Source organism: Colossoma macropomum, unplaced genomic scaffold, assembly GCF_904425465.1.
Source record: "Colossoma macropomum unplaced genomic scaffold, Colossoma_macropomum, whole genome shotgun sequence".
Lineage (NCBI taxonomy): Eukaryota > Metazoa > Chordata > Actinopteri > Characiformes > Serrasalmidae > Colossoma > Colossoma macropomum.
In genome coordinates this window covers 154,192-175,245 of record NW_023495275.1, presented here as the reverse complement: position 1 = coordinate 175,245, position 21,054 = coordinate 154,192, and the positions used below count along the sequence as shown (strand labels likewise).

Here is a 21,054-nt window from a genome sequence, read left to right as displayed (position 1 = left end):
CAGCTTTTCAATCCTTTAAATTCTGTTTAATTTCGGGAGCTTTACTCATCCACATCCTGCTATTTGCTTTAGACTGTTTAGGAAGAACAGTCAGTTTAAAAACCCATAAAAACCGAATTGAGCAAGGTTTCGTTATGGAAATGTGGTTTCTGTCCGTGTAAGATTCCCTCTGGTGTCATTTTAAGAGAAGAAAATGAATCAAAACTAGAGACACCACTTTTTCATTTCCAGTCGAAACCTCTGAGGGGAACTCCACGTATTTTTCAGAATTTCTGCATAGTTCAAAGGTCATTCAGAGTGGTTTGGTGTGAAATGCTTCGCGCTCTAGAGAAAGTCAGAATTGTTGACAGGAACCAGACATCCACCTCTAAAAGCTCCCTCACAGAAAGTTAGTATAGGAAACGGTTATGAATTCACTGCCTGATGACTGAGACGTTGCTGCATGATAGCTTTGAGAATTTAAATCCATTCATGGTGGAGGGATACATACTATGTAGGGTGCTATGAGGCAAAATAGTCCCCAATAAAACTTATTATTTCAGATTTTCCACTATTTTCCCATCATCAACATTCCATATAAACTCAGAAGACTCGTGTAGGTTCACTGGTGGTTTTGGATGGTAAATAAAATGTCTATATTTGTGTTGTAGTCATGGCGACGCCTGGTTCCTATCAGCACCACTGTAAAGACATCTGAACCATTTCACACCAAACCACTGATTTATGCAGAAAGAAATAAGATGAGCATCTAAAAAGCATCAATACTCACTTTACTATCATACTAATTACGACTGTATTGGTGGCGCCTCTAATCAAAACAGTCCAGTGAAAAGCTGATACTGTGCTATATCTGGAAAACATCCTGATATCATATTTTAATCTCTATCGTCCGGCCCTCAAACCAATCAATCCAAATCAAGCACTTCACATCAGCCACTGGCCTTTTAAACGTTATACAGTGCAGGTCCAAAGTGCAGAATGGAGGAGGGTGAGGCTTTAAAAGGGTTTTTTTTTTTTGTTTTGTTTTTTTTTTCGGGGACTGGGTGCAGCCCAAAGCAGATCCATTAGAGCCGGACTGGTCACAGGACTGGAAGGGGGGGGTTGTGGTCATCCATAATTAATTTTAAAGGCTAGAGAAAGATACCTTCTGCTCGTGGCCTGAGAAAGAAACGGGGCATTTTAGATACCGCCCCCCCACCTCCCTCTCCATGATCGGTGGGCTGCTGGGTCAGTCTAATTGTCTGCTATTAAATTACCCACTGGAATGTGAAAACCGGGGGAGCCTCCATCTCATCCAGACACGATGCAATAAAAAAAACGAGGCTACAAATTACAAAAACGCTTTCTAATTGCCTCGTCGAAATAATGGATCCTTTTTCGCGTGCAGAGCGTTATGGGTGATGTCGAAGATTCCCTCCATCCCTCCTCTGTACACGTTTAAGATGGGTTTTTATCTCCATCAGCATGTCCAGCTCTTTATGCATGCTTGTATAAAAAAATAAATAAATAAATAAGTTTTGAATATAAATATGTATATCGTGAAAGGATTAAAATAAATTGATTAAAATACATTTTAAGCCAAAACTTGATCACAAACAGTGTTTCAGGGATCAGGCAGTGAATTCACAACCATTTCATGTAGTAACTTTCTGTGAGGGAGCTTTTAGAGGTGGACGTCTGGTTCCTATCACCACCACTGTGAACAGTTCTCACTCGGTAAGTTTATCTAGAACAGAGCGTTTCACACCAAACCACTCTGAGTGACTCTGTTTACATCTCAAGCATTTAATTATGCAACATTGTAGAAAAATCGATGGCTTTCCCCTTTAACATAACACATATACACATATATATATATATATATATATATATATATATATATATATATATATATATATATATGCAAAGGGTCTTTAAAGGGTGAATTCTATTATTATTAAACGGTTAAGACGTAAGTCATCCACCGTGGTTTGATGTGATATATTCTGTTCTAGAGTCAGGACTCACAGTGGTTTTGATAGGAACCAGACGACAGAAAAGATTAATGCCTCTAAAAGCTCCCTCACAGAAAGCTATCAAATGAATTGGTTATAAATGTGCTGCCTGATACTTGAGACATTTTTCAATACCTCTGCGGTTTTGGCCTAAAATGTATTTTAAAATCCATTCATTGTGGAAAGGTACACTCAGGATGTTGTAACGCAAAACAGGGCCCAAAAAAATAATTACCAGATTTATCTATTTTATCATCATTACATGTCGCTGTTGTCGACAGAAAACCTCATAACTGCAAAATGGCAACTTTACAGGAGAAGGAAAAAACCTACGTTACTTTTAATGTAAGTCAATGGAACCAGAATCTTTTCCAAGTCGGTTTGAGCCGCTTCTTTTGGTCCATTCATTATGAAATTTACACACAGTGTAAAAGGCAATAGGCATTTTCAAATCATGTTAAAAACAGAAAAACGACAAAAATGGAGATACAAGGTTTTGTTACGACAGCAGCGCTAACGGAACAAAACCTCGTATCTCCATTTCTGTCGTTTTTCAGTCCCTATTTGCTTAGGAGAGGAAATAGAAGACTCAACAGCTCTGTACTAGGACGCATTTAAGAGAAAAAACAGCAGTGAAGCTTTTGAAGCTAATCGACGTATCTGATATAGGCTATTGGCTTCAGACTTAGCTTTATTGTGAAGCTTCAGGCCTGCATTTGGTCCCGAACCAAGAAAATATAGCACTCACGGCTACATAGAGTATTTCAGCCAATGTAGCACTGCCCCCTGCTGGTGAGACGTCATATTAGCCTTTTTGGGGAAAAAAAAAAAATAAAAAAAAAATAAAAACAGCACAGGCTTCCATGGTGGTCTGAGCTGGTTTGGTGCTAGTTTAGCCTGTCAGCCAGCATGGTTATGGTTGACCAGCTTACCAGCATCCAAAACACAGCCATGCTGGACTATGTTGTTGTGAATAAACATCAAGCTGGGAGTGAATGAGTCAAGCAGCCCACTAAGATTGTTAGCATATCACACCCATTTGCTGGCCATGAAGCTGCTGACTAGCTCAGTTCCGGCGCCACAGCGAACACTTAGCGCTAGAAGCCACCGAGATAACGTAAAACCGGAGACTGTTTACTTAATGCAGAGTTCAGTCCGTAGTCCAAACTTCAAAAGTCTGCTAACGCTTCTTTTCCTTCACCCATTACGACAGACGCTTCATTGCACAACCCCAGTGACACTTGGAAGGAGACTGAACTGGAACACCTGGCAGGAATTAATGGAATGGCCTTCAACATTCAGCAGTGAATTGTGGGAGGCTGATGGAGGACTTGGCACACGCTATCAAAAGCTTTGCAAAGAAAGACCCATTGGTGTAAAGATAAAGAGGAACTATATTTAGTCACATACAATCCAAACTACGTCCTACTCCTCCAGCATCTACTCATGCTCAAGGCTTCTAACGCAAACTAGCAACATAGGGAGGGAGGTAGCAAAGCTTCCACAAGCTCCATTTTTTCTAGAGATGCAACTTTAAGTTGATCACAAGCCAGAAATAGCAACTTCTTGTGGGGTCAGAATATGTTAAAGGAGCATTCTGGCCTAAAACGTGTATTTAATATGTTCTTTGTCATGTTATGTAGTGCAACACTGCGTCCCTCAGCCTCATTCCCTGCTAGAAATACCAGAAAAACCAGCATGCGCTGTGTTTTGGATGCCAGTATGCTGGTCAACCAGTAAGACCATGCACCAAACCAGCACTAGACCAGCATAAACCAGCTCAGAACAACGGAAGTTGAGATGCTGATCACCACCAAAACCAGCTTATGTTGTGTTCTGACACTGGTATGCTGGTCAACCAGAATGACCATGCTGGGGTGACCAGCTAAACCAGCACCAGAACAGCATAAACCAGCTCAGACCAATGGAAGCTGAAATGCTGATCACCACCAAAACCAGCATATGTTGTGTTTTGACGCTGGTGTGCTGGTCAATCAGTATGACCATGCTCGGGTGACCAGCTAAACCAGCTCTAGACCAGCTACACCAGCATGAAATGCATGCTGGTCTATGTTGTTTTTGTCCAGCAGGGCTGTTTTGACAACTTACAATTTTATATCCTTGATATCCATCAATATTCTCTCACTACAATCCAGCATGCATTGCACAAATATGACCACTGGGAACCACCCTCCCTTTCCTTCTTCTCCCAGATAAATAAACAAACAAACAAACAAACAAACAAACAAACAGCCCACCGTCACATATTCGCCCCGAAGCACTTGCAATTTCTCAAAAGCTCCTACGACCTTCAAGATACATCATCAGAAGCGGCTTCTCCGCACCTTCAAACCGGAAAATCTCACTCTTGGGACCCCGTGGGACCAACGTAAGAGGCGAGGGGGCATGTTTACGACAAATGCAGCAATGGTTAAAGTTTTCATTTTGGCTCGAGGACCCCCTTTAAGAGGAGCGCATTTCAGAGAACAGACAAACCGAGGCTTCTCTCCACGCCGAGCACTCCAGCTAAAAGAGGAACGCTCTCCATCCGAGGACGGAAAAAAGAAATAATCTCCTGAACGTCAGGCCTTATCGTGAGCACGGCCTGCTGCTGTATTCTGGAAGGACGTGTACAAACCTCGGGCGACCCCGGGGGACCTTGACCAGAATCAAGGAGGCCGCAGCGCCGCACAGCTCAGCGTTTTCCTCACACACTTGATAACCGTACGAAGCAGCTGAATCAGAGCTGCCGGAGAAAGTAGGAGAGCGAAGCGTGAGACAAAGTTCAAGACCCTGTGCAGCATGAAGCAATCCAACACATGAGAACCATTTCCTCCAGCTGCAGAACAGAAACACAGGGAGCTGAGATCAGTAGCAAGCGTGGTGCGCATTCTTTTGCGGCTGACAGGCCCAATAACATATCACTAATATTACTTCTGATAGCAGCAGGCCGAGGTCCAGCTACTGGTTAGCAGGCGGCCTCGCGTTACACTATAACTCTGGCAAATGAGCAGGTAAATGAAGTCACTGTTGTTGCTGTAGCTTTAGACTACGGGAAGGGTAACGTCAACAGATTCATTCAGAGGGGTTTGGTGTGAAACGCTCTGTTCTAGAGAAACTTAGAGTCAGAGCTGTTCACAGTGGTGGTGATAGGAACCAGACGTCCACCTCTAAAAAGCTCCCTCACAGAAAGTTACTACATGAAATGGTTATGAATTCACTGCCTGATGACTGAGAGTTAGTTTTATAATAGTTCTAAAATGTGAAGGGATACATTGAGGCAAAATAGTCCCCCAATAAAACTTATTATTTCAGATTTTCCACTATTTTCCCATCATCAACATTCCATATAAACGGCTATATTTTTGTTGTAGTCATGGCGACGCCTGGTTCCTATCACCACCACTGGACCATTCACACTAAACCACCCTGAGTGACTCATCTCAAGGACTGAATTATTCAGAAATTTGGGAAAAAACTGGTGGAATTCCCCTTTTCCGATCGCAACGAGGCTTCACGCCTTCTCTCCTGCGCTCTACTTAATGTGACAAGAGCTCCGCCATGTGGACAAAGGTGGTATTGCAGAACAAAGGCAAAAGGGAAGCAAACTAAAGTTTTTAAGTTTAAAATGACAAATTTAATGACCCAAAATGCACAGCTTTTCTTCCAAATTCAGAGATTAAACATGTTTAATTCAATATTTTTCTAGGAGCAGACGAAACTGGAGCAACACTACAGTGTCTAGACCAGCCCAGACATTTTGTAGGTACCTAAAAAAGGGACTGCTGAACATTTTAGAGTTCTGATTCATGATTACTTATGAAACGTTAAAGAGCCAGTTTGTAGTCTGTGTTAGGACACAGCTTTGGGGGGCTGCAGGCATATAAATGTACTTTTTAAAGCGCCTTTTATTTTCTCCATCTACCATCCAGAGCTGGTCCAAACAGAAACGAGCAGCAGAGCCCGAACCAGAGAAGCGGACTGGAGACTGAAACGAACCTGTTTTGCTGCTGAGGTGCATTAAGTCCTTCTCCACAGAGGAAGTCCAACTAATCCTTCACGCGCCATCTTCTTCGCGTGCGCACAGAGCTGACCTGCATTATCCCCGTTTGAGTGGTGAGGTCAGACAGCAGGAGTCCAGCAGGCCGGCAGCTCAGTCACCATCCAGGACAGCAGGGGGCGACATTGCCTAACATTATACTTCAGACTGCAGCGCGGAGCTCGACCGAGCGAGAGTGGGGCGTCGTGTGACGTCACGACGTACTGAATCAGAGTTTGCTTTTGTGATTTTTATTTTTATTTTGTTTGTTTATTGGCGAAATTCTACATACGCAAATCCAAATTTAACAATCCAGAATCCAGAATATGTCAAATTTGAAACTGAAACCAACCTGAAGACTAACTTTATACTTTTGCTATGAGTAAAATTATTTTATTTATTTATTTATTTGGCGAAATTTACAGATTAAAATCAAAATTTAATGATCCCAAGTCAGAATTTATCAAATTTGAAATTTAAACCAACCTGAAACTAACTTTATACTTTTGCTGTAAACAAAGTTTATTTATTTATTTATTTATTTGGTGAAATTTACCGATATAAATCCAAATTTAATAATTTCTGGTTAGAATTGATCAATTTTGAAATTGAAACCAACGGTAGGCTAACTTTATACTTTTGCTGTGAGTAAAGTTTCTTTATTCATTTATTTATTTATTTAAATATTTGGCGAAATTTACAGACATAAATCCAAATGTAATAATCCCAGTCAGAATTTATCAAATTTTAAATTGAAACCAACCAGAGACTAACTTTATATTTTTGCTATGAATGAAGTTTGTTTGTTTGTTGATATATTTATTTATTTATTTACATATTTGGGAACATTTACAGACATAAATCCAAATTTAATGATCTCAGATCAGAATTGATCAAATTAGAGATTGAAATCAAACTGAGACTGACTTTATACTTTTGTTATGAGTATTATTTATTTATTTATGTGTTTGTTTGATCAATTGTTTAATTATTCATTTATATATTTGGTGAAATTTACAGACATAAATCCAAATGTAGTAATTCCAAACCAGAGCTCATCGAATCTGAAACTGAAGCTGGCCAGTGTGTAAAATCCATCGCCTTCTCCAAAAACTTAAAACAACAAATTTCTGCACCTTTTTTTAAAATTTCTTTATCTGTGTGCCTCCCCCCTTCTTTTTTGAAATTATTGATGGGCGTTTTTTGTACTTGACCCATGTAAAGTATTTATCTATTTATTTGTTTGTTTGTTGAGTGATTGATTTACTTCTCTGATCAAGTTACATTATAGGAGAGCCATTTAAACCACTCAGTAAGATACAATAAACAAATAATAAACAAAGATGTAAAGAAATAAGGCAGGACAGGAGTCAAACAGTACTCACTAAACCCATAGCACAAAAATAAACACAACAAAGCACAATCAACACATTGAAACATCTTAAACCAACAAACAACAACGCTGTTCAACTTCTTGCCACATGGCAGCACTATCCCACTTCTGACATCACTGTAGCATCTGCGTAGAAAAAGACATAGTAAACATTGTGCTTACAGGTGAATGCTCTTTTATTGGGCAACCAGCAAGGGAACTGTCCAGCTCAGAGTTACGGAAGTCACGGAATGGTGGGAGAGGTCACCTCCAGCCATAGAGCTCTATGGTAGCCACACAACCCACACTCACTAAACCCACATACCAACACAATGAAGCACAGTCAATACATGCACACATCCTAAAATAACTGTCCTGGTCAACACAAGTGCCGCAGAGTGCGCTTTTCTTGGCAGTGGGCGCCCCCAGTCCTCTGTCGGGGCCACAGTTGTTTATCAACACACTAGTCCGAACTGCAGATCCATGGGTGTCCTCTCCACCAGGGTGGAGAGTCAAGAGAGCTCGGTATCCTCCTCCTGAGCACAGCGGGACTCTATACAGCTCGCCTCATCAAATCAAATCAAATCAAAACCGACAAGCCAGTGTCAATGAGGGCAGGGAGCTGCTTCCTGCCTATGCAGCATTTGACCCCAAGTCCACAGCAGCAACCAATCTTAACAGCTGGCCCACCAGCTCAGGTTTGCAGCGTTGTCTGGCATGGTGTCCCTCTTCTTGCAATGGCAGCACACCGGTCACTCTACCACCACCTGATCGGGGGATATCTCCTTCTTCCTCTTCAATCTCCTCAGCCGTGTAGCACCATGTTGCTCACCACAGCACTTCCATGTGGAGAATGAGTTTGACCCTTTCTGTCTTGGCGACAGCGGCTTGAGGGCTGACCAGTGTGGAGAGCTGCATGTGCTATCTCAGTTCCTCTGGCAGCAGTGCAGTCAGGAAGTGTTCCAATGGCAGCTTCACCTGCACAGCCTTCTCGAATGTTGGGTATGCCCGCCGAACCTTTGTGCTCAGCTCCGCTGCCAGCACACTTATCTGCTCCCCCTTTAGCCTCCATCCATCTGGGAGTAGCCTCTTGACTGAAAGTGGCACCACCGCCTGCCTTAACTGCTGCTGGATAGCCATGATCAACGTCGCTAGGTCATCATGTTTCTCCGCTGGCATATCCGCAACTACCTGTAGTGCTTTTCTTTCCAAGGCCGGGCATAGAGCATATTGTGGTGATGGCCACCGTTGAGCCATGATGCCGGGACGAAGTACAGCTCCCTCCACTGTAGTGCAATTCCTCCTCGATGAGCTCCAGCTGAGCTCCGCGGCTCAATACGAAAAAGTAACAAAGTAACTCAGTACTTAAGTAGTTTTTTCATTTACTCTTACTTGAGTAGTTTTATTTACTAATACTTTTACTTGTACTTGAGTAAGGATTTTACACCCCTGGTAGCCACACAACCCACGTTAACTAAACTCACATCCCAACACAATAAAGCACAATCAACACATTCACACATCTTGAACCAACGAATAACAACACAAACAATAGCATAACTGTTCAGAAATAGGCCTTCTCGCTTTTGACAAGCTGTAAACAGTTTAGCAAAAATAACCCCAACACATTTTACAAATATAAAAAATCAGAGTTGCCATCTTTAGCATAATAAATAGAAAAACTATTATTTATTTTTAAACAATCTGATAAAATTACGAACAAAATAGATTTGTTGTTGGAAATATATGAAATATAATAGTCTTAATAGTCCAGAAAGAAAAAAAGAAGGAGAGAAAGAAAAATGTTGAATTTAAGAAAACTGCGTAGGGGATTTGCGTACGACGTGACGTCATTGCGCAGCGTGCGTACAGCCTGTCAGGTGATCTGTGCTGGGTTTGCTGCGGAGCCTCGGCTGCTCGTCAAGGATGAATTTCTCACCGGTTTTCGTCGCTTTCGCTGCTGTTGTGAGCTCGTTATCGGGTAAACATTGCATGTTTGATTACTAGACAGTCTGAGTGTTTCACTGTGCTGAAGAATGAAGGTGTTAAAGCGGCAGAGCCGCTGTAATCCGGCCAGCTAACACAGAGCAGGATGCTAAGACGCTAACGACGCTAACGACGAGCTGCTGTGCTGATGTTTCTCTCCGGTTTAGTTCAGAGCGCTTATTTTCGGGCTGCATTACATTTAGAGAGTGATTTATCTGTGAGAAGAAGCGCTGATAGACACTTTAATACCAAATGAGACCAAAGGAGAGGCCAGTTTTCGGTTCCTCAGCTCAGAATAACGAAGATGACTGTCTGTCATGTGACTTCATCTCTCAGTCCCACCGTCGCTGCCGTGTTTCATATTCGTCAGGATTCGTGCCTCAATTTACACAGTAAACATGAATATTTCTGCTCTTTTTCACTGCATGTGCGCTGTTTGTCCAGAAGTTGGTGGAAACCAGCGTTTCTTTGTTGTTCAGATGGTTCTTCAAGGGTTCCTCAGTAAAGCCAATGGTTTTGCACCTATTGAACCATTTGCATGCTCGAAGCGCGCTTTGCATGGTGAAATGGTTCTTCAGGTTGATGGAGAATGTGTTCTATATGGTTCTGTGTAGAACCTTTTTTTTCTTTATAGCGCCAAAAAGGGTTCAGGATTGGTTCAAGATAGAGGGTCAAGATTGTAACAATAGCAGAACCCTTTTTGGTTCTATAGACACACTTATAAACCATTATTCGTGAATGTTTTTACTAAAGAAAACGGTTCTATATAAAACCATGAACACCAAGAACCCTTGACACGGTTAAAGAGTTCTTTGCATCGTGAAAGGGTTCTACGGATTGGTGGAGAAGGTTCTGTATGGGACCTTTTTGAAAATGGTTTTAAATAGCACCAAAAGGCTTCTTTGAGTGTTTGTGGTTCTATGTAGATCAGTTTTCTTTGCTAAAGGACCCTTGAAAAATGATCTGTATTAAGAGTGTAGAACCATTTTGGAAACAGTTCTATATAAAAGCATATATGACACGTTCTCCATTAATCGGAAGAAACATTTATGTTCATGGTTCAATATAGAACCATTGTCTTTACTAAAGAACCCTCGAGGAACCATCATAACAGTAGAAGAACCCTTTTCTTTGCTATACAGAACCATTTTCAAAAAGATTCTGCATAGAACCATCTACAGCACATTCTCCGTCAATCTAAAGAACGGGTTCACCATAGAAAGAACCACTTAAGCATGAAAAGCTTCTATATGGAGCTCATGGTTATAAATAGACTACTATGATTACTACTAAAGAACCCTTGAAGTACCATCCTTTTCAAGTATGTAGTTGGAACATAGCTGTGAGGATTTGATTGAGTATTAGTGAGGTCAGGTACTGATGTTAGATGATCAGTTGTGGATCCCGAAATCCTCCCAAAGGTACTGGATGGAGCTCTATCACTCCAGAGAATGCAGTTCCACTGCTGAACAGCCCAATGCTGGGGGGTTTTATACCCCTCTAGCTGGCACTTGACGTTGGGCATCGTATGACAAGAAACGTTGGCATCTAGTCATCCTTTTTAAACCTGTTCAGATTCTAATTAGGGGCTGCACAGTGCATCATATGTTATCTGCAGGAGTGGATTGATTTGCAAAATCCAAAATTTGATTCAGTTCAGTAAATGTAAAGATTATATGGAAACGTTTAATATATTATTGTTTTATTTTTAGTTTGTTACAGCATTCAACCTTATGAAAGAACAGTTCTGGGGTAAAAGCGGTGCCCAATCTAATGCTCCAGCCTATAGCCTATATATGTGAACCCCAAACCAACACACTGGCCACAAAAGTCATGATATGACAGTACAACATTGTATGATGCAATACGCTGCGGTGTACTATGGCTTTGTTCACACAGCAGGTAAAAGTGGCCCAAGTCTGATCTTTTTCTTCATATGTGACACAGATGTGTGTCTGTGTGTCAGTGTGAGCAGCAAAACACACTGAATCTGACATTTTCAATTCCGATTTGAGACGCTTTCATATGTGGTACTGAAATCTGATCCGTATCTGTGGCAATGCGACTGAACAGCCAGATCAGAATTCATGCGACTTTTATGTCAATCCAACTGGACATTTGTCATAATTTCGCGCTGCTGAGACTCATAAACATTTAGGCTGATGTTTCTGTGCCAAAAAATTAGAGGCGTATCCAAAACCCTCCGTGTTCGGAGAGGCCGCAGGAGAACGAGGCTGCAGCGTCAAAGAACAGTTAAAAGTCTCAAAGCAAATTTTAAAGAATCTGAAAAGACGAACCAAAGAAGTGACCGTGCCCTTTTTATGGCTCGAACACATTCTGGGTGATGAGCCCAGCTGTCAGTCAGTGAAGCTTCATGATGGCTCCTGTGATGCTGGCGAAAGATGAAGCTGATCCTCCGGGAGCGACTGGCGTTCGTTGGCAGTCGTGATTGTTTACCTCTGGATGAGCCGTGAAGTAGCGATCTGCTGAGCAGCGAACTGATCTTTTGCGCATGTGGGTCAGTTTAGGAGCTGATCTGTTCAGACAGCTCACATTTAAAAGATATTGCGAACAGCCAAACAAAAAAATCGGATTTGGTGAGGAAAATCAGACTTGGGCCACTTTTACCTGCTGTGTGAACGCAGCCCTAAATATTAAGAAAATAAAGGAACTGTTACTCCTGTTGCTTTGTTACATCTTTAGCTAATTGTTATTGGGACACTTTTTCTTACCCCCCCAGCCACTGATGGCTGTGGCATCACCGGAGACCATGTTTGCAGCGTTCAGGAGCTTTGTGCCACTTTTGCCGTATTAATATAACTCAGAAGATCCTGATCTTAGATACTGAGATCACATCGAAATGCTGAAGTGATGTTTTGTGTGTGGAATCCAGCGTGTCATCTGAAGTGTGTGTGTGTGTGTGTGTGTGTGTGTGTGTGTGTGCACTCTGTAGGTGTGTTTGGAGACCAGCTGACGGTGCTGCGCAGCCCGCAGTATGTGACCTTCAGGGAGGGCCAGTGGCCGCTGGCTGGAGAGAAGATTCCTGATCTGGTGGCGCTGACCATGGGCTTCTCTGTCCAGGAGGTAACGCAGATTTAGCTTTACTGGTTAATAATAAAACACTGGATTGGGATAGACCCCGTGTGACAAACACAAGTCGGGGCATTGGCACAATCCTGTTCGGCCCGCAGAATTATTTTATTTTCTATTACTATTGGCCAATTTCATTGTTAGCTGCACTACTGTTCCCAGCATGCACTGCAATGTAATGTGTGCTCCCACCCCCTCCCCAACAAATATCTGTGGGACAGCAGCAAAAAAACAAACAAAAAAAATGGTTTTAAAAACCTGCTGTACATTGGGGACATTTTCAGAGCTGTAACAGCGATCTGCAGCTAATGTAGTCTGTTTATATAAAACGGTTTTTATTTAAAATTATTTTTGAATTGTTTCTAATAATAGTGGCTGTTTTTGCTGTTGTAGTTTTGTCATAAATTTTATAAACACTCACGAGTTGTTTATTAAACAGTCATAGGAAAATGTTAAGTAAAAATAAGCCTAAAGGCCTCAGCGTACTTCTTGCGAAACAAAATTCTCGAGGGTTGCGCGAAGCCGAAATCGCCTTCGTGAGATTACAAGCTTGCATACTTTCTGCGGTTTCGTGTTGCCTGTTGCAGATGCTCCACGTGACGCTATGACATTTTATGATAAGTTTCATGATGGCTGGAAAATGATTCTATCACAGTTCTAACTATCGCGACGTTTGAGTTCAGAATGCTGCCATCATTTAAGGTGGAACGAGGAAATTCCAACAAGAAGCTGGAGAATAGAAAGCCAACTTCAGCCTCGTCCTCTTGTGCACCTGAATATAAGATAATCTATATGTTTTGGTGCTCAGTACTAGTTAGTACTACTGAATAACAGACTTAACATTTTACATTTAGGAGATATTCATTGTTAATTAACAAATGCATGTGTTTTACAGTGTGTCTGCCAAAGCCGGAGCTCCTCAAAGTTGTCCATCTTTGTTTAATGGCACGCCTCTTTTTTACCGACCAATCAGAGGCTCTGTTGCGTAGCGTCTTCGTCCACAGAGTTCGCCCAACTGCCGTTTGCACAGCACAGCGAACAAAGCCTCCTCACGACGTCTGCAGTTGTTTGTTTTCTCCGCAATTACGTCATATTGTTCGCTGAAGCCTGGCGAACGTCGTCTCCACAAGAAGTCCGCTGAGGCCTTTAGGGATTTGTTGAGATTTTTTAATATGGTCCTTTCAGTGGTTTAGTTTGACACCCCTGGAATTGACCAATGAAAAGTATGAGTTTAGCTTTTGCTGAATCCTGTACTCTCACATTTATTGGTTTGTAACTCTGTTTGAAGTCCATTTTGTGTGTTTGTTGTGTAGGATCTTGACTGGCCAGGCTTGGCCGCGGGCTCCCTGTTCCAGCGTCCTCGAGCTACTGCGCTAATCGCAGTGCGCGGCGTTGGCAGTTTGGATCTGCCCTCAAACACCTCCTCATACCCCCTGGAAAACGTAAGCATATCTCATTCTCAAATTCATTGTATTTGGCCATGACAAGCTTTTTACGTATAAGTAGAAGTGTTTATTAGGTGTGACTAAATCTCACATCTCTGAAATGCTAATTTTATAGGAGAAGCAAAAATATTCTTCACCTTAGTGAATGTTCAAGGTTTATTCCAAGCAATTTTGGTCAATTCTTGGTCAATAGTTGGCGCCATTTTGAGGAGCGAATCAGGGAGTGACTGCTCTGCGCGACACATTCAGTTTGCTGTGCTTTGTGAATGATTCACTTGCATGAAGCCGAGAGACGAGAGAGACACACACCTTTAATTCAGTGTTTTCACTCCAGGTTTGGAGCCGCTGCACTGTATAGTTTAGTGTTTCTCTCTGCTGTTCACCTCGTTCAGCTCAAGAAGGGATTAATTAGCTAATAATATCAGGTATTTTAACCAGGAAACCACAGTTATGCAGTGCAGGGGTTTCAGGACTGGAGCTGAACTCTGAACTAACTGCACTAGCAAACTTACAGAATCACGTCTGTCAAAACACGACGTCGTTTTCTGACCCACGACATTCAGCCTGATATTTTTACGTTAATGTTTCTCCATTCAAACCTCATTCAAATCTCCAGAAACAGAGAGTATATAAGTTATACCGGCGGTCTGCAGCTCCGTTAGGGGGACGACTGTTCATCTCTCGGCTGATAACGTTAGCTAAAGTTATCTGAAGGCTAGCATTGATCACATCTGTGTTAATTAGCTGATGTCGTTACCCTCCTATGATATCAGAGTGTTTCTCCTCTTTATGAACACCATGGGATCCTTTACCCACCCTGACGTGAAGAGCCGGTGGGCTTCTGTGCTTTTAAATGCTGTGAGAGACTCTCAGAATAGGGAGAGGGGCTGAGTATGAGATCAATATAAATGTCAGGAAAACACAAATTTGGTGTCTTTCCACCAGTTTAAGTGGGATCAGGAGTTCAGGGGGAAACTGTATTAAGGTCACAGACTATTTTATCAACTTTTTCAAGGTCACGTTTTTTCTCTTCCAGAGTAAGGAGAGTAATTTTAGCCATCTTTCACCTCTAGTTACGTTCGTGTGGAGCAGTGAAGCCAGAAATTCGGTTTCAAATATGTAACAGGAATATCATGTGACTGAGGGATTGGTTTGTGCGTCATTCATTAATTTGAAGGGTAGCTGCTGTTTTTAGTTGTGACAAAATATAGAAAAACATTAGAAGGAATTTGGTGAAGCAACTATCGTGTGATTTTTTGGTTGGGTTTCTTTGGTACTGATCAGAGAAGTTGGTTAAGCTGTGGGTGGAGCTGGAAAAGCCTGAAAGTGTTTGGTTTATGGTTAATATGTGGGCGGACAGACTTTCTGTCTGGTCGTTTTTTCTTTTTTCTTTTTAGTATTTTCGGTACAAAAACAGACAATCCAACAAACAGACAGACAGACATACACAAAGTCACACAGTTAATTATAATAAATTCAGACGAGGTCCTGTCCCAAACTTTATGTAAGAGTCAATCACTGCAAACCGGACGAGCTCTCTGGTCATTTCTTGAAGCAAAACCTCTCATTATTAGCGCCCATATCATATGAAAGCGACACCACTAACTCATTTTTTTGACCTAAGCCAATTGATTAATAAAAAAAGTTGATTCTCACCAATGTAATAAGTAATAATGTAATAAGATTTTATAGACTCAAGAAATTTTAGGACAAAGTATTGAAAGTTGAGTCATATGTTTTAAATCAAAAATTGTACCAAACTGAAAATGTTCATTGTTTAGAGATGAGTTTTAAGTATTTGAACATTACTAAATTTTTTAAACATTAATGAGTCAATGAAGATTTTGATATGCAAATTCATTTCTCTCTACTGCTGATTATCTCACTAGTATGTGTGATATTCTATATAACTTTACAAAAAAATACTAATAAACATAATTAATGTAAAGGAAAAGTAAAGGGACACGGACTTGGACTTCATCCATCAGCAACCCAGATTATTTATTTTAACAAAGGATTAATTAATCAAACCAGGTTTTGGATGATAAATACAAATAGTTCCAGATAGTTTTGAAACAAACACATTGACACATATGTGACACTTTTAAGCATATATATATATATATATATATATATATATATATATATATATATATATATGTATATACATATGTATGTATTTAAACATACATATATGTATATATGTGTCGGTGTGTGTGTATATATTTATATTTATATTTTATAATAAATTGATGTTAATATCAGTGTTTTTCTGAGCAAATAAATATGCACTGCCCAATTAAAAATGGCTTTTTCTCAAGTTTCAAACTTTTGTACAGCACTGCATGTATATAAATACTTTAGGACTTGTGGCTACAACATATTGTATTATGTTGTACCTGTATAGCTGCAACATCACCCACAGTTTAGTTTGCCTAGTGGCCAAGAAAAACCTTTAAGAGTAAAACAGGAAAATCCAAGTTATTGTAAACGTTGTAAAAGCGCTTTACATTAACCAGAATGATGTTAATTCTGCATTTTCAGGAATTAAGCAGACGCATGGTCAGGTGGTGTTCATGCTGGCTGGCTGATGTGAGTGAGCGATGTTAGTGTTGCGCAGTCATGGAGTTTCCATCTACTCAGCGGACAAAAATGAACTTCCCCCAATGCCACGAGACCTGTGGTCTGGTTTCCTGTGGCCTATTTCTCACTTATCACTCTTTATCTCTTTATCTCTCTCCAGCCTGTGCCCTTCACTCTGGACAGCGTGGCCAACACCATCCACACCCTGTTTGCCGAGAGCACCCCCGTGGTCCTGCAGCTCGCCCCCAGTGAGGAGGTAGGACTCAGTAAAGTCTACTCTGAAGCGCCAGCTGTGCATCGCCCATGTTATTCCACTTCATCTTTCCAATACAGCAAATCAGAATATTCAAATCAGTGCATGGAAATGGAAAACTGAGTCGCCAAAAAGCCCCCTGGCTTCTTCTGAACACGTCTCATTTAACATCTTTTGTGGAAACAACATTCAGAGATCAGATATAGCCATCTAGATGCGTCCTTTCAGGTCAGAGTGGGTGGGAAGGGGGCGGAGCTAATGCTGTGAAAGCACCTACACTGTTTTGGCTGGACTGTTTTTTCCAGACGTTGCTTGCAGACGCCATCATTTGTATTCATTCTTCATTATAAGAGCCTCACTCCTCCATTTTGCATGTTCGTGCCTGGGAGTGGAGTGTGCCGATTCTTATTGGCCCTTTAAACGGAGGTTTTTCAGAGACACATTCCAAACAGTGTTATGAGAAAAAAAGAAAAACAGGCAAGATGGCTGCGCGAGCGACTGAAGAAACCCACGAATGTGAAGATTTACTCCGTTAAGAAATTATGATTACCCCTATATTATCCTAGTTTAATGCTGTTTCAGTGTATTTTGGTCGTTTTCTTCATAACAAGCTTGAAAAATCGCTAGTATGCTGATGTTTCGGTAGCTAGCTAGCTAAATTTCTCATTCCACCTTAAATAGTCCAGCAGTTCTGACCCCTCAGGTGCCAGAATGTAACTGCTGCTTCATTTAAAGTGGAATGGGAAAATTTGAACCAGAAGCTGGTTGATAACTGACTTCAGCTTCATATCACTGAAGAATTAGCGGTGGGTGATAATAAATAATTGCCCCCCCGCTCTTTGAAGGAATATGATGCCCTAAATGTAACTAAAGCCCAGCAGTGAGGAGCTGAACTTTACCCTCCTCTGCTGTCACTGCAGACTGGCAGGGTCGCCTACAGAGCAGCGCTGGTAGCTGTTAATGAAGTGATGCTCATGCCCATTTCAGAGGGAAGATTTCAACCACTACCCTGTAACTCAGTTCCAAGGGGCAAGGAGACCCTCAAAATTAGGATTGGGCCAAAACATTGATGGAATCATAAACTTTGAATCAAAAATTGTGTCTGGAACCTGAAAACCTGAAAATGTGTCTGTTGTTTAGAGATGAGTCTTCATTTTTGAGTATGTGAACAGTCAGGAACGTTTAAAAAATCGAGTACTCAGAAGAGATTTTATATGTTTTATACATTATACGTTCCCATACTGAAGAACCAGTAGATATCCGGTTTATAATTCAAAGAAGGAAGCACAGAAATAGTACTGCAGCTGGCTAAAGAGGGTCTCTAGTGCAGGGTAAGCATATGGCTCAAAGCATATGACGCCTAGGAAGCATTTAGATTGACACTTGGTGTAAATTTCAAGCCACATGTGATGGACTATTGAACTGTGATCTAGGTCTTATATATAATATTAATAATAGTAATGGAAAGATGCTGTATGGTGTGATGGACGTGGTAGTCAGTAGGCTTAAACTGCTCATATCAGGGAAAACAGAATTCTCACTTTTTTGAATAAAGCAGTTTTATGTAACGCTTAAACACTGATACAGTTTCAAAATGCACCAGTCCATATATTCCGTATATGTAGACTAAGCTACAAAAACAGGCCGTTTTGGATTCATTGTTTCTTTGATGACATAAGAGCCAACTCGTTTACATATATCCGTAGCAGGTTAGCCCCGCCCACTTGCGCTGAAGTTCAGCTTGGACTGCTTTTTGAGTGAATCACAATACAGAAAAGCCAATCTGAACAGAAGTCATTTAGATGTTAGAAGTGGACATCAAGAAAAAAAGTAAATAATAAAATACAGCAGAAATGTCGGATGTGGCCCTTGAAGAGTCCTGTCTTTTTGTGGGGGTTGTTATTTTTGAATAGTGCCTTTCAGATTTATGTCCATTCCTAGTATCGATACGTTGCTAATATTCATAATAGTAATTTATAAACCAGAATTGTTTGGAATTAGTGTTAATTTACTCAGAAATCAGACACAATGCATCTCCACCAACAATGAACCTAAAGATACAGACACATGCTAAGGCTGTAGATCTCTCACTAACACCTCTGGGTGTAAGCTTTTTTTTCTGGAATTGCTTCAGAAAAAAAATTTTGCCACCCAGCAGGTTGTTTCCATCAGTTACTTTGAGCAATAAAAACACTTACATAATGTCTTTTTCTGTCACACAGGGTTTCTGTCTCTCACTTCCCTGACTTCCCTGTGACCTTTTGGTGTTACTTTTATTATCTTTCAGAGCAATAGTAGTATAATTAATATTTTGCTCTCACTTTATTTGGATGGTCTCCTATAGATTATCTACAGATGTTCAAATTGTTAACAGACTATCTGTTGAAACTCAGTTGATTCTAAACAGTGGTGAGGTTAGGGTTAGAATTTGGACTAAAATTGTGTATTTTAATATATTTTAAGTTGGCCGGCGTTTTATAACAGCAATAAGCCACTCGAGGCTGTGGTTTTATCACGGGGAAGGAAGTTTTACTCCGCTTCGCGCCGTGCCTAACCACACTCTTCCCCGTTGACCTGAGTTGAAGCAGATGTGTGATGATTTTGGCGTAGAGTTTGCACACTGCTTATTGGTGGAGCCTAAGCCTCTATTATTTATATTATTATCTATTATCTATAACTGCTACATTAGCCTCGTAGCTCCAGTGCAGAAGAAAAAAAGCAGACTTCAGACACCAAACATGTTTTGTCTGATCAGCTACTGGAACACGAGAAAAATTAGAGAACAAGGAAAAACAGTTTCCTCACACTCTTATTGACCTTGAACGACAAACACTAGAGTTTATGTCCTTTGAAAGTTTATTTATAATCAGTCTAATGTTGTAACCACAAAGTCAGCATGTTTTCACACCTTCACATCTGTGGTTTTTAAGCCTAGTCGCAGACGAGTGCTCATTCGGAAAGACTAAAAATGTGCACACGTCTCTGTAACGCTGACCTCAACAACAACCTCTGGTCTTCTTTCAAATGAATTGCAATTTCAAAGCAAATTAGAAATCTTTTGCTTAATTTTTCCAAGTAATGCGAGGTAGAGCCTGGCCGATATATCGTTTAGCCGTATGTATTTGCTAATCTTGACGACTCGCAGTTTTATTGGGATCAGAGAAAATATTGGAGATAATGTGGCAACAATTAAGAACTTTGTTTGGTCGAGGCCACATTGGCTTTCAAATGTGCGGGTGAGAAAAGATCAAAACCTTAGATCAGGGGTATCAAACTCAACCGCTAAAAGGGCCATATTAAAAGATCTCAACAAATCCGTGGACCAGAGAATGCCCTTCGCCACTTTTCTGTTGCCGCTGCTGTCTATCCAACTCTCCGGTGTTTTGTTTTGTAATGGTACCTAATGTGGTATACCTTCGTTATGGCCACACCATCTTCAAACAAGACAGATATTGGAAGTAAAAAGTAGTTGAGCTTCCATCTGTCTTGAAATCCCCATCTTTCACTGACCACCTCTCACTTTTGGCAAAGTAGGTCTTTTTTTAGCCAGCTGAGTGTTTATAGTGGTTAAACCGCTGCTGAAACACAGCTAGTGTGTCTGGTGATGTGATTGGTGCGGTAGGATTGAAGTGTAACTGCTGTCCCATATATTGCTGTTGAGAGGAGGGAGGTTGGAGTGCACTTCATGTTGCAGTGTATGCTGGGGATTGTAATGCAGCACACTGTGAAATGGGCTAATATTTAATAGAAAATGAGATTAATGTCGTTGGCCGGACAGGATCGTGCTATGGGTTTTGTGTTTGACACATGGGCCTTAGATGGTTGAGCCACCAAGGAGCCCAATTTGAGACACTCCTGTCCAGGCTGTGGTGCTGTCTGTGGTTCTGTATGGATGTGGAAGCTGGACTATAAGCAAGACAGGAGAAATATTGATGCCTTTGAATTTTGGTTCTGGGAAAAACCAATTCAGTGGAAAAAACCTTAATGCTTAGAACAGTTGAAGGTGGAAGACGATCAGCCACAAGATGGATTAATACCATCAGAGGAATCATGAACCAGCCATTCAAAAGCCTGGAAACCCAAACAGATAGAGAAACACTTTGGCCACCAGGAGTCAGAATCAACTTCTCTGCCCTTAATAATACTGTCTTAGGTTTTAGGCTAAAACCTTACTCAAAACTATCGTATAAAACAGCGTCTCGGACATCAGGCAGTGAATTCATAACCATTTCATATAATATCTTTGTGAGGGAGCTTTTAGAGGTGGATGTCTGGTTCCTATCACCACCACT

The 21,054-nt window shown here is 41.0% G+C and overlaps 1 protein-coding gene across 1 annotated transcript in view; it reads left to right on the top strand.

The window, feature by feature from the left end:
• Positions 1–9,274: 9,274 nt before the first annotated feature.
• Positions 9,275–21,054, top strand: part of atp6ap2 (ATPase H+ transporting accessory protein 2) — a 28,138-nt gene continuing 16,358 nt past the window's right edge. Inside the window, exons 1-4 of the mRNA XM_036561826.1 lie at positions 9,275–9,386; positions 12,345–12,475; positions 13,795–13,923; positions 16,670–16,765. Coding sequence (XP_036417719.1) covers positions 9,332–9,386; positions 12,345–12,475; positions 13,795–13,923; positions 16,670–16,765 — 411 coding nt within the window. The 5' untranslated portion in view covers positions 9,275–9,331. The remainder of the gene's footprint in view (positions 9,387–12,344; positions 12,476–13,794; positions 13,924–16,669; positions 16,766–21,054) is intronic.